Here is a 14,587-nt window from a genome sequence, read left to right as displayed (position 1 = left end):
CTGCCGTGTTTACAGCTGCTGAGGAGCAAGAGTTTTGAGTATGCCAATTACTCTATCAGTTGTTTGCATCAAGGTAACATAAATAACCAGAAACGGAAATAAACAACAGCAAACCAGCAATTGAAAACCACCCACAAACATTCAAGTAGAAGGAAATTTTGTTTTCCCACACTGGATTCCCTTTCTTTCCCCCCTCCCTGTTTACCAGCATCATCTTTCCACCCTTAAAAAATACCTGATTCAAGAGTAGGAGACAGAGTGGAAGAAATCAGTTCCATTCAGTAAAAGCCTCAGGACAGTGCAGTTCTTTTCTGCTTTCTGTCCCACTGTCTCAAAGGCAAAGCTCGTAACTTTTCTTTTGCTTTAAGCTCATGCCTCTCTGAGTGTTTGTGGTTAGAGCTTCTATTTCTATGTTGGCAATTTCTGACCTGGTTTGGTTTTTTTTTCCCCCACTGTGAAAAGAAACACGCCCCTGCCAACGTCTGTTAGCCGTTTCGACCTAGACTGTGGTCACTGGCATCTGGTTAAGGTCCTTTCCTTGATTTGGGGATGCCGGAGGGCAGATTTGCAGCACTCGCTGTCTTCTGCAAGCGTTGCTGGGAAGGAGTGGAGCATGAAACATGCCAGCAACAGGAAAAGAGGCTTCGTTGTCAAGCTGCAGCGGTAGCAGAAGCAGGAGGCTGGGCCAGTGGTGAAGACGCCAGATTTCAGCGGGGAGGAGCCAGGGCCAGTGGTGCTGGGGTTGGGGCGCTTGGCCTCGCTTGATGCGTTGGGCAGGCGGTGGCGTGCGGATGCGGGAGAGAAATAAATGAGGAGTCATAGCGAAGACGCATTTCCAGCCAAAGGGAAGGAGCAGGCCTCTCCGAAGGGAGCTGACGCTGGGGATTACGGGAGTGTTGAGCAGGGGGAGTCTTGCGGGTCTGGCTTCCACTCCTGGGCCAGCGGGAACATCTGGGCACAGCTGTTTCTCGGAGCCCTTTCTGCTGCTGCGCGTCGGCTTGTTTTGCAGCAATGGAATCGAATGGCACTTTCCTCGCTTGCAACAGTAAGTCTGTAGAAATGTCCTTGCATTTCAGCTCTCTTACCTTTATTTTTCCTCCTCTCTTCTCCTCCCTGCTTTGCCTCTCCATTCTCTCGTTTGGAAGTAATGCAGCATTTAATCGCTGTTACAGAAAGAGACGACAGATTTTTCTCTGTTAATAGGATAAGCTGTGTTGGTAGAAAGGGTGTCTTCTCTGGATAAGTTCATGCAAGTTCAGAAAAGTTGATCCAAATCTCTTCCCCTTAATGGTGAAACTGAGAGTGGGGTGGATGGTGAGCTGAGTAAACTCTCTGCACTTTGGTGAACAGAGCAGAGCCAGGATAAATCACTCCGGCTCAGGGTCTGCCCCCAAGACTCTATAAATCTTAAGTACAAAATAAGTAATGTTTCTAAAAAAGAAGAAATCCTTTCTGCCTTTCCAGTAAGTGAGAGTCAAGAAGATTCATTTGACACTGAGACTGGGAGGCTTGTCTGACAGACAGGGTAATGAAATATCCCCTTTCCCCTGGTTTGACTTTAATATATTGATTTGTTACCTCTTAATTGTGTTTTACTTACTCTGATGAGCAGAAACAACTCTGGACTGTGATAACTACAGATTGAAATGGGATATTTTGATCCCACAGAAATGGGAAAATCCTATAGTGCTTATTTTTATTTCACGAGATAGATGCTTTCTTACTCTAGATGAGCTATAAACAACAAAAAAATCCCTAATAGAGCAGTAAGTGATTGACCATGAACATAATCAATTTAGCATTACCAGGAGAATTGTGAAAAGATTCCCCTTGGCTCAAGAAATCTTCCTTCTGATTTTCCCAGATGCTAGAAACCTGACAGGAAGGTGAAACAGAGGTTAACATTATAGTTTTCATAGGTATCTCATTTCTTATAAAACCAGTGGGGAAAGAACTCTAAGAAACACATCTGGAACTATTAAAGTGTTTCCTATTCTGGCTTGTGGGTCATTTTTCAGTGAATCTTATTTAGTCTTCTGGGGTTAGGAACCAGGAATTCAGTGGCTATTTGTGAATCTGTTTTCTCATCTCAGACAGAAAATGTACACAAGTGTTGATTGAGCTAAGACTTGATGATCCAGTGGGTCTTTTCCAACCTACTGATTCTGTGAAGCTTTTAAAAAAGTATTTACTGACATTCCTTAATACATAACACGCTCAAGTGCCAGAGTAATTCTGAATGCCAGACTGCTTAGGCAAGAAAAAGTTGCTCACGTGTTGGTTTGTTGGCAGGACCAGACCTGTGCTATGAAGATGGTCAGAAATTTCTCAGATACTGTGGCTTGTAGATAGGTTTTGTATGTTGAAACTCAGTTTCTTTCTTTCAGTTTCTCTCTCCTTTTCTTTTTCCAAAATCGGTACAACAGCTGTATTTACTATGTCAAATTAACCATGGGCACATGGTTCAGGCTCAAATCCAACTGTTTGTAGGAGTCATCTGAGATACCTACCAGTAGCAGAAGCAGGTATTACAGTAGATAAGAGTTTCGGAATAGTTCGTAGAGTTTTGTTTACTCTGCATTTGGGTAGAGATCTGAGTCTAGGGAAGAAAACCAAGCATGCTCTTTCATTTGCAGAGCCAGAGTAGCTACTGCAATTTAGTGGTCTGTGCCTTTTATTTTGAAAGCATTTGATTCAGCTGGATGAGCTTCTTCTTGCTTATTTTATTGAGAGTAATCTACATTTAGTATGCAGTGAATCTGCTAGATGCTGTGGGCTATTAATAATCTTTCTCTTGCCTCATTAAGTTGGTTTGTTTCTGAACTGGGAGCCCTTGTGCTGTAGAATAGCTAATTTATACTATGCCTTATTCTTACACACAGACTTTTTCATCCAAGACACTGCTTACATTGTGGAGGGAATGCCACAGCTCTATTATGGGAATGCCCTCTGCCACAGCCCAGGGTGAGAGTCATCAGGGAAGGGTTAGTAAAAACCTACAAAACAGGCCATTTCCTTGTTATTTCTCTCAGCTAATCCTGAGAATTAACTTCTAGATTTAACTTTCCAAGTGAATCATCTCCACCTGCCCTTCTCATCTGGGAGTGCTGAGAAGGCTCCTTCTGGGCTCCATCCTCTGTGGGTGGAGATAATGTTACTTGGGATCAGCTGGGATGTGAAGCAGCCGGTGCATTTGATCTCCTTTCCTGCAAACAGAATAATCCTAGCACACCCCACTTGATGCAGGTTGTGCCTGATGTGTCATGTGGGAGTTTTCTGAGCCACAGTGTTTCTAGTAGTACAGAAGAATTAGCGATATTGACGCTTCTCAGTTCATTAAACATGAAACTTGTCCCTTTTCCAGGCAGAACAAGTAAAATTCATTTCTTATATTTTTAATTTTGCCACAAAAGCTGCTATATTTCCAGTCTGAGCAAGATCTTTTAGTAAAACCAAAGCCATTTGTTGGTTTTGAGATTATTGCCAGTGTGCAAAACCCCAACATCAGGCCCAAAAGCAGATGAGTCGAGACAAGAACATGCTTGATTGGAGAAAAATAGATTTTATTGAGGAAATGAAAGAGAAAGAAGAAGGAAATTCAGTCGTTTGGAAAACTGCTGCATATAGCAGAGATAAAAGGATACAGCCAACTACAGGAAAAAGAGAGAGGGAGAGGTGTGTGGGGAAGAGATGGTTTGTGCAAGATCCGGAAACTCATCTGACTGCATGGGCAGAAATGGGAGCCAAAGATGTCAATGATTTGGGAGCAAGGTATCATTTCCTTTACAGTGAGATCAAAAGATATAAACAGGTGTTTGTGAAGGACAGCTGCAGACAAGTTCTTGGTGATTTGATCTTCCAGGATAGGATACAGCTGGCTAGATGTAGTTATCTGCAAGAAATTTTAGGCTTATGGGGTTCTAGGAGGGTGAATTGTATCTTGTCTTCTCCTGGCCCCTTGTTCAGTGCACCGTGGGTACCTAAATACTGCAAGACTGACCCACAGCCCATGCATCTCCTATTTCCTTACTGTGGGAGGAGGATCTTGTCCTTACTCAGGCAGGCCCACTGCTTGGGAGGCTGCAGACTTTGATCACACATGGAAATTTCTCTCCTTCTTTATGCAGGTAAAGACTTTGCCATAGTTTCTTCTAAATCAAGATAGCACCGCATCTTAAATGACCCAGTTTAGACAATGTGTGTATGGAAATGCTCACACCTTGGTCTGTCCCTTTCATGGGTACCTTTTAAAGCCCTGTCCTGAGATACCACATAAGTCTTGTCGGCTGATTTGGCTAATGTAACTTTCTCTCAGCGCCGAGATTCCAGATAAATAACTTAGGGGGAAAGAAGGACTTCTCCTCTAATTTTGCATGATTCAATTGTGCAATTTAATTATTGCACAAATTTTGCCCTGCTACAGAATGATTGGTATGGTCTGTATTTCATCCGCGGAAGAAATGTTAGGTCCCGAGGAAAATGTCAAGACAAGTTCTTAAGTGGCCCTAAAAAAATAAAGCTGGCACCCACCTACAATTAAATTTGGTTTTATGAAGAGAACATCTTCATCAGCACATGCCTAGAAACATGACTTAGGAGTTAGGCAACTTAGCTGCACGAGTGCTCCTGGCTGTTGGTGCTGGTTCTATCCATCCAGTTGGTACCCTTGTTTTCAAATACTTCCTTCCCACTCTTTTCATGCCTACTACTGGAAAAGTTTTAATTTACTGTGATCCAGCATTTGTGCCTCTCACTCTGCAGCCAAATCTCCATGTGAATTGTGATGGAGAGACCAGTGGAAAGACCGAACTAAACCCTCTATTTGGTTTTGAGCTTGCAAGTGCAATGAACTTCAGATGTTTTACCTGGTTTGCATCAAGACTGCAGGGCAGTAGCTTTTGATGGGTCACAGGCAGTGCCGCGCATGGATCCAAGCACTTTTTGAGTGATCCAGGCTGGCAGAAAGACTAATGAAGGTTTTCAAAAATAAAGGTCACAATTAGAACCATTCCTGAAATGTCTGAGCAGGCAGCCTGGCTTTGTCTATACAAACCAGGACTAGTGCTCTAAACCACTTAACTGCCAGTACACTCCCCAGCATGATTTTGATCCACAGCAAACTAGCTCATTGCATGATCTGGGAGATGGCATGGATCTGCAGTCATTCCCCGTAGACAGTCTGGATATAGCCAGTCTGTTTCAGGGAGAGGTAGCTGGGCTGTGTGGGCTGAGCAGAGCAGAGCTGGAGAAGGAATTATTCTCCTCCCAGAGAGCTTGCAGTCAAGGTGAGGCAGCCAAAGGATTCAGAGAGCAAGTGAAGCTCAGAAAAATTGGGCAGGGTGGCAGCACGTATCTCAGTCCATCAGAAAGCTGCCCATCACGCAGCTTCTTGCCTGCATGCCTGTGTAGGAAGGATTTAGGCAATGATGTGAAGAAAAGCCACAACAAGATGCTTAGGGAGAACTCCCTCTTTATGAAACTTTAAAGTCACTGTGCTCTAGCTCAGAAGGACCTGCCAAGCGCCCTGGAAAGGAAGTAGAGTGGGCGAGAAAAACCAATGTAAAGAAGAGAAGGAGGTTTCCTGATGCTGCCATTGGCTTTTTGGAGAAGCTCGTTCTCCGTGTCACCACAAGGTGGAACTTGGTACATACCACATGCACCGAAGATGCACTAATGTCAACAAGTCAAAGTATCTTTGGCCAGAGATGCACTGATGCTCATGGTCTCAACACCCACTCCCTAGTCCCAACTCTACCAGAGGGAGTGAGAAGGGGAGCACTGTGTATAAGAGACGGTGGCATTTTTTGTTGGTGATGAGAAATTGGTTATTCTCAGGCTCTGCTGTGCCAACAAGGTCTGGTCCTGGGAGGATGTGAGGTGTGACTGGGGAAAATAAAGCTGAGAGGAGTGAGTGGTGTCCTGGGGGTAGCAAGGAGGGAGGAAAAAGTGGTATGTGTATGGGTGGGATGGAGAGGAGGCACAAATGAAGTGAAGAATGGACTCCAGAGGGAAAGGCAGGGCAGATGGGAACCTGCAGGTGAGGAAAGGGCCTTGCGCTCCTGTCCTCCTGGCAGAGTCTCAGCTGGAAGGCAACTTGCCATTGCTGCGACCACATAGGCTCTTAAAGGGCTGATGTAAAAGCCAGGCTGGATATAACAGTGGGGTGAAGTCATATGACAGAAGGACCTCAGCAGAGGCACTTTCACAGGTAACAAGTGATTTGCAGAAGCACTGAGGAAACCAAATACATCATTGTCACTTGACAGTCACTTGCTTTCCCGAACAGCAGCCACTGCCCAGTGCTGCAGCTGGTTGTGCTTATTTCCAAGCAGCTGCTGCACTGACAATATTCCTTGTATTAGGTGTGCAAAAGCAACCACCAATCTTCATTTACCATCAGGAATTTCAGTTTTGGAGGGCTCCATCACCCTAATATGTGATAGAAGGTTGTTGTGTTACTACAGACCAACTGAACTACAACCTTTCCAAACTCTCATTGATTCTGTGTAACCATAAGCTGGATGGTCTCTTGCTTACTGAGCATTAGGAATACACAGGGATAGACGTTGTAGTTCATTGATGGCCAGTGATACTTTGATTGTGCTATTACATTTATTAAAATAATTCCATTGAATTTCACTGTGAGGGATTCTGGGAGGGAAGGTGAAATTACAGTGTTTCTTCAAATAAACATCTAAAAAAGACCTGTTTTTTGTTTCCTGGTAACAAATGCAGAGCAAAGCACAACCTTTGGCCTCTTTAGTGGGAAAATTATCTCTTAAAATGACACGTGTTATGCAACTGCCATAGGCATTACAAGTCATCATGGAGTAAATTACATCCAGTGCATGATGCAATAGGGAAGTGGTGAGGTCATCACTAGCACAGGTATTTTCTTTCCAGTCCCAGATTATCACAAGCCTGGGCAAATCAGCAGCAGATTTCTGTCATCTCATTTGTGTCAGTGTGATGTAAACAGACCATGATCAGTATGAGGGCTGCACCACCACTGGTAATGCCTAAATGTAATGGTAGTGGGAGAACAGGTCCAACCCCAATGGGCTCAAAACCAGCCTGCTTCCTCCTCTGTGAAGTGTCAACAGAGCTTCCTTAGCTCCTTTGTGTAAGGGCGTGATGGAGATTAATTCATTTTGGAAAACTGGCTGAAGAACAGCCTGTGAATCAATAGTTTTCTCACATGCCAGCATCTAGAGCCATCCTATCTCGAGTGCCTGTTTCCTGGGTACTAAAGCACTTTGTTAACTTTGGGACCATGCTCTGACATCCTCATTCAAATTGATTTCCTTTTGCTCCATGAGTAATCCAACTGGAATCGACAAGATGATTAGTACAGCCCCGATCCTGGGCACGGGGACATGAATAATTTCACTCATGTGACTAGCTCTGTTGATTTCATTGGAATTGGTCATATGGGTAAAACTGCATGTTTGAGTGTTTGCAGGCTTTGGACACAGTCAGGTGTTACCTGCAGTGAACAATGGTTGGAGAATTTGTCCCTAAGCCCTTTGCAGGAATTACTTCCTCCAGCACTGGAGGATCATGTAACATCAACAAGCACTGCCATGTAACCCCCAGCGTTACACTCACTCATCAGGCTTCACCTTTGAGGTGTTACGTTTTCTTTAAATGACCTCAAGACCATAACACATCCAGATCTGTTGTTTCCCCAAAGCAAGGCATTTCTGGCCCAATGATCTCATCTTCATTTTAAAAACAAACCGATTTTCACTGCCTTACATCTCTGAAACCCTCACAACACCAGAACTTACATATTGCTGTTCTGGAGAAGTATCTACACTTGGTGAATGTCGACCCTGTGCTTTGTGTGTGTGTAAACTTCAGGTATAAACACAGTAAAATGTTCTCAGAGGGCCTGGAAAGCTCTGAGCAGTGCTGTCACTGGCATTGCTTATTAGGAATTAATGAGAAAATGAAGCAGAAGGGCTCTTTGTACTCCCCAGTAGATCACTATGGGACTCTGGTTGCAGCTGGACAGGAGAACTAGTGCACAGAAGCAAGTTGGTTTGCTAAGGCAGGTACAGGAGGCCACTCTCTTGCCCACTCCTTTAATTAGATCAGTCTTCTCTAGTACAATGTGAAATATGGGAAGTGCACTGAGACTGCTAGCTAATAAATATCATCTAGCCATTACATCATGGTGCCCACCAGGGCAAAAGTACCGCAGAGATCACGGCTCTGACATCCAGCCCCTATATGTGCAGGGGGCTCAGAAAAGGCTGAGCCTGCTGACTGCCTGGCTAACGTGCTTAGCAGTGCCCCATCCAGAAAATCATAGAATCTGCCTTTCCTTTGCTGTCTGTGATTTGTAGTTGCTATGTGTAAAGAAGGTGTTATTAGTTATACAGCTATTCAAGGCCATGCATTGGCTTTGCCTTGTCCCCAGATTGTTTCTTACATGCAGCATATGGCAGCAATAAATGACTTTGATCCTGTGCTTGTGTTGGTCCAGTCCTCTGTGCTTATCTGTGAGTGTTGGGAGGTCTTCCTTCAAATCACAGAGAAAGAAGGGAAAGATGGCTGGATTGCCAGACATCAGAAATAGAGAATATGTTTCTAAAACCTGTGTTGAATATGATGGGATGCTGGTGATGCAGAGCCTTCAATTAAGTTTCCAGCAGAATCAGTTTCTTGTGCATATGCTGATTCTGCAGTAAGGGACACCCAGCTTGACTCCATCTCCCTGCAGTGCCTTCATCCTTACCTTGCCTGCAACAAGCTTTATTCACCACATAAAGAGTTGTGATTAGGGAGGAGATGGCCTTTAGTCCCAGCCACTGCCAGCACAACGGTCATGATTTTCAGCAAAGGAAATTTATACTGGTCATAAGGAACAAATTCTTCACTAAGAACATGTAAGCTTTTGAACCAGGTTCTAGGTTGGCTGTGGAGTCTCTGTGCTTAGAGGTAACCAAAACTCACCTGGACAAGGCTGTGAGCCGCTTGATCTGCCTTTGAAGGTGACTATACTTCGAGCAGGTGGAGAGCTCCAGAGGTCCATCCCAACCTGAATTATTCTCTGATTCTCTGTAATCAGCGACTTGTCAAATCACCGATGGGGGGGCCTATGCCTGTGCCAGACTGGAGGATAAATCTGAATTACAAGAATAAACCCAGGGCAATGCAGAGTAAGAGACTCACCCAAGACATGCAGGAAATCGGTGGCAGAAAAGATGCTTTCCAGAATCTTAGGAAAATGCTCTTCTCTAGCTGGAAAAAGAGAAGCATTAAAACATATTTTCCGAACAGCTTTTGGGCTACATCTGCCCTGGCTAAAAGGTGATATTCCCTTCCTCTTCACTGCATGTCAGTGGGAACAGCACGGAGCAGCTCTGCACAGAAGAGAATGGGTGGAGCGAAGCGCTCTGGGATCCAGGCGTTTGTGGGCAGGCGAAGCTGACAAGCCCCAGGCACTGATCGGGAGCCACAAACAGTAATTGGAACTCCTCCAGGCTTGGGAAATGATGCATTAAAACCCACTGGCGTATGACTGTAGGAAAACTTGTTCCTTCTACCTGGGCAGCTGCCGGCAGTTGCCTCACTGCTAATTGTGCATCCAGTGTATTTGTGCACCCAGTGCATGCTGGTGAGTGAAGCAGGAGGAGAGACTTCCCTGGGTCCCACCCCCAGCTGGACTCTGCCCTCCTCTACTTTCATCTGTCTGAGCTCTGCCTTGGAGCCCCGTTTGACGCTGTGCATGCCGGAGGCTCCTGGATGAGCAGGGATTCCTGCAGGGGTGGCTTGGGCCCCCATCCTTCCCGACGCTTGACAGCTCTCCTTGACTCCCACACTGGACCATGCAGTGCATCCGAAGGCAACCCAAGCGCAGCGTGTCCCAGGAAAACATCCTACTGGAGCAGAGCCGTAGAGTGGCCGCGTTGAATGGCATGAGGCTGGGTAAGGGACAAGCTGCCCAGACCCTTGGGCACTTCTGCACGCTGGCAGCTGCTTCGCTTCTGCCTCTCTTCCCTGTGCAGAGACACTGCTCCACCCTAACGGCAACTCCAAGGTTATTTTTAAACTCCTAAGGTTTCTTTTCCTTTCCTTTCCTTTGCCTGTAGCCACTTGTCAGATGTATAAACCGCTTCGTTCGAGGCATCAAAGGAAGTGGGAGCTGCTTGGCGAAGGGTCGGTTTCCAAATCTCTTGCTGGGCTTTCTGAACTGTCACTGGTCGAAGGTGTTTGGGGAAGGCAGTGCCCTTTTCCTGCTTGGTTTTAGAACTCAGTGGTGTAATGCCAGTTGCTGTAAGAGCCTGAGAAACCACTCAGAGGTCTGCATTCAGAAAGAGGAAACCCAGGGAGTTTCATAACTTCTGTGTCTGGCTGTGAGCTCATTGCTGGTCCCTGCTCTCTGGAGGGAGAGCCCAAGTGGATGCGAGTCCCTTGATTTCTGTGACTACAGGGGGTAGGTGGAAATAGGAAAATGGAAATGGAAAATCAACATTTACCCATCCTTGGATTTCATCAGAAAGGCTTTCTGCCCTTTTAAACTGGCAAACTTGAACTATGTTAGGTCTGAAACCAGGTGGAAGAGGGAGTGCAGGCAGGAAGGGGCTTGGTTTATAGCAGTTGCAATTAACGTGTTTATATCAGATCAGCAGATCTGCGTGACCACTGCAGATATATAGATTATCACTGTCTTCTATAGACATCATCTCCTTAGTGAACTCAGAACCTGGCTTTTACAGTGAGAGCTATTGTTTTATTGTGTTTCTTGCTTCCTGTAAACTTGATGGTTAACATTTTTGGTTAACATTTTTGATGTCTTAGTGTATAAAACTTTATAGCTTCCATATTAACTTTATGTTTATTGCAGTGCTGTGTGTGCTTAAGGTGCTCCTACCTTTGCCAAACATGATTGTCACTCTGAAATTTACTGCACACTAAATATATTCTGTTTAGAAAGTCTGTGATTGATACTTTTCAAGGATGGGGCCCTGACCCATGAAACGCACGCTGTGATTTTGCATGCCAAGTAAGTATTTGGTATTTCACAGAGGATGCTAAGCAAGACACAGTCCTGTCACATGTTTTAGGTAGGATTTGGGACATCTATTTTAGTGTGGTGATTGTGCTTCCCATGCCCTGTGTTGTTCTGTAACTGAAAACCAATATCCTTGTCCTGCTGCACAGTGTTTTTTGAATTTTTAAACTATGTGTGTATATAAAGACTCTGGTTTCTTTCATACAGAAGTTTCCATTGCTGTGAGATGGAGCTCTGGACAGCAAACCTCCTCAGCTCCATGGGGGAGCTGTACAGAAATCATCAGGAGGTGGTTCAGGCATAAAACCTGGAAGCAAGTTTCTGCTGGGAAAAGGCGTTTTATTTGGCTGAAAAGTAGTTCAAATGAGCAACTGAGAGTAGTATCCCTCTGACACGTCAGGGGTGCCTTTGTTGTTCCTGTATCAGCAGATCAGAGCGTCTTCTGCTCCGTCTCTGTCCTGACAAAAAGCTGATGCTTTCTCTCTAGCAATACAGAGGCTAAGTGACTCAGCCAAGGTCATTTAAAGAGCCTGTAGCAGCACTTGGACTGCACGTAGGAGGCAAGGCTGAAAACACTGGCCCTCCTTCACGGCTTCCTTGGCTGTCTGAGCTTGAACTGCCGCTAGACAGACAGAGAGCAAGTCTGAAGCCAACTTCATCCACCTGGCCAAGGGGATGCTCCTCCTTCCTCCAGACCCACCATAGGGTAATTCTGTCAGGACGTGGGGTCACCACCAGCAGAGATCAGTGCTGGATGACTCCTCCCTATCTGAAAGGTCTCCGACATCAAAGGAATGTTGGAGCTTTTAGATACTCGTGATTAGCCCTCTCACCCTTTTTCTGACCTAACCAGCCATCTCCTAGATGCAAGCTTGGTTCCATTCCCTTCCTGGCTTCTCTTGCTGCCCTCTGAATCATGCTCCCTTCCATCACCATTCACCATTCTTCTTCATCTTCTCTCCTGCAAAGTGCAGTGGTCCTCAGGAACAGCATCTGAGGATGGATGGGAGGGCTCTTCCCAATCCATAGTTCAACCCTCTGAAGAGGAAGAGGAGTTTTACAACACACTAATGCAATGACTGTCTGTGCCAGTGAGCAGGATGAAAGGCTCTGAGCGCTAGCTTGTGTCTGACCTGTGTGGATTGAGCCTGGAGAAGGGGAATCTGCCCGTGACCATTGCCTGTGCCCATCCAGATTTGCCTGTATTGCATCAGTGCAGCTCTTTGAGACACTCAGGCAGCATGGCACGTTACACATGCTGCATGAGTCTGTGTAACGAAACACACCCCAATTAGCAGGGACTTCTCATTGCACCCTTATGCACATAGACATACAAAGGAATTGATGGTTTTCCTGCTCTCCTCCTCATGTCATGCCAGGATGGCACATCCTTCTCCTAGTCTTCTCCAGCAACCTTGAGGGGTACCGCAGAGATGTTATTGAGGCCTAAATCTATAAATGTCATCTCCACTCAGAAGACCTTTGCTTCGGAGAGGAAGCCCTAACACCACAACTAAGGAGACCGAGGACCTGTGAAGCTCTTGTGGTGTCTGTCCTTCCTCTGGATGACCTGGCCTCTTGTCAAGCCCTGGGTTTGCTTAAAACTCAGCACAACCAGGAGAGTGTACTAGATCCCATAGCTGATGTCAACCTTTCACCCTTCTGTGCTTTACAGGAGACAGACATTTTACTCCTCTCCATGAGTTTCTTTCTGAGTTTTCCAGAGGAGGAAGCATTCCAATTCTCCTTGTGGGAACCTCCAGACCAGACATGACCTGAGAGGCCCAGGGTATGCTGTAGCATGGGAAGAAACTTAATCAATGAGATACCTAATTGGATTTAAGTGGAAAGAGAGAGGCCACAGCCACCTTTTCAGGATCTGCAGCTCCCACTGGGGTGCTTTCAACTCTGGATGCCTCAACCAGGCTTAGCTCCAGGCATGCTCCTTGGCACTGGAGTGCCACAGTGAAGTGCTGTGAGCAGCTCACTGAGTGGAGACCGGACACCCTAATATTCATCTCTGGCAGAGATCTCAAGCTTGCTTTGGCAGCTTAAAACACTCTCTTTAAGCCAGTGTATCCCAGCTATAAAGACACGGTGCTGCTTATTGCTGCTGCCACCATAACCCACCCTGGTGGTCCACAGCACCTGGCACTTCAGTTTCCTCTACGAACTGGCTGAGGCTTTGGCCACTTGGATCTCATCCTGCATTCTGTTTTTCAAGCAGGTCTGAACTCATACTTGGTATTTTATTGCATTGCCTTGTTCAAAAAGGAACAATTCAAGGCAGCTGTGTCTTCCAGAGAAGAACAAACCCAGTGCCACAGGGGAACGCTACAGGGCAATATAAATGTTATTGCATAAATCAGTTAAGTTGGGTTTCTGGTTTGTGAGACCCCATGTTATGTGTACATGGTGCCAGGAAGTTTCCCATGAAGTGAGTGCCAGCTGGCTGCAACTTCCCAAGTAGTTATCGGTGAGCATTTCATCTGCGTTGTCAAGATAAGGTTAGCAGAAAGCCCATCGAGTTGGGATCTGCTTGTTTGGTACTACGGAGTTAAATGCTTTTCACCAGCTTTGAATCATCCTTTCAGGCAGCATCAGAGAGACACAAGGTGCCTATTACAGAAAGCCCAGAATGTGTTTCTCGTGTTTCTCATGTTTCATGCTCTCACCCTCCCCAGCTCACGCACTCTAAGTCTGTAATTAATGGTTGGTTCGAGGGACAGATTCCCCAAGGTATTTAGGTATGTGGACATCATATACTGCTGAGACATTCAAAACCAGGTGTAATGCCAAACCTATGCTTTCAAAGTCTTGGTAGATGCTGGTTGCCTTCCTGAATCTGGCCTAAGATGTGAAATCCAAAGTTCCTAGATTCAGTAGGTCTGGTTATTATTACTTGGCATTGTGGTGGACTAGTAGGGTAAGAAGGATAAATATCCTTTTGGATACTAGCTGGGTAATGAGGAGAGCATGTTCACTACCTCATTGCTATTTGATGGATGTGATGTTGCCTGACACCAAATGTATCTGTGTATGCTTCATGGCATTGATCTTCAAAATTCCCATGTGGATAGGAAGGGACTTTTTGCCAGAGAAGGAAGAGAGATATCTTTGTGTATTCCTGTATCCACAAAGGAAATCCGCTGCAGAATAGATTTCCAGTTCCACCCCCCTGCCATGGCCAGGGACACCTTCCACTGGATCAGGTTGCTCAAATTCTCATCCAACCTGGCCTTGAACAGCTCCAATAATGGAGCATCCGTGCCTTCTCTGGGCAACCTCTGCAATGCCTCACCATCCTCACAGTCAAAAATTTCTTCCTAATATCTAATCTAAATCTCCCATCTTTCAGCTTAAAACTATTCCCCTTCATCCTGTCCCTGCGCTCCCTGATGAAGAACCCCTCTTCAGCTTTCCTGTAGGACCCCCCTAAATACTGGGAGGCTGCTACGAAGCTCTGGCCTCTTTTGTGAGCATTAAGTCTGTCATGGTAGATTTCTGGGTCTCCCTGCTCTGCTGTCCTGGCTGTGCTGCAGTGATCTGTCTGTGACTGGTGTC

General features: G+C 45.7%; 1 protein-coding gene across 2 annotated transcripts in view; it reads left to right on the top strand.

Moving 5' to 3' along the window:
• Positions 1 to 738: 738 nt before the first annotated feature.
• Positions 739 to 14,587, top strand: part of PLCD1 (phospholipase C delta 1) — a 55,194-nt gene continuing 41,345 nt past the window's right edge. Inside the window, exon 1 of one of the 2 annotated variants that reach the window (XM_069859238.1) lies at positions 739 to 1,045. In XM_069859238.1, coding sequence (XP_069715339.1) covers positions 1,012 to 1,045 — 34 coding nt within the window. In that variant the 5' untranslated portion in view covers positions 739 to 1,011. Of the gene's footprint in view, positions 1,046 to 9,635; positions 9,937 to 14,587 lie in introns of those variants that run through there. The other variant, XM_069859237.1, reaches the window with a different exon arrangement.

Source organism: Phaenicophaeus curvirostris, chromosome 6 (genome assembly GCF_032191515.1).
Source record: "Phaenicophaeus curvirostris isolate KB17595 chromosome 6, BPBGC_Pcur_1.0, whole genome shotgun sequence".
In the NCBI taxonomy this organism is placed as follows: Eukaryota; Metazoa; Chordata; class Aves; order Cuculiformes; family Cuculidae; genus Phaenicophaeus; species Phaenicophaeus curvirostris.
Note: the sequence above shows the minus strand (reverse complement) of the source record. Positions and strands in the feature narration are given on the sequence as shown.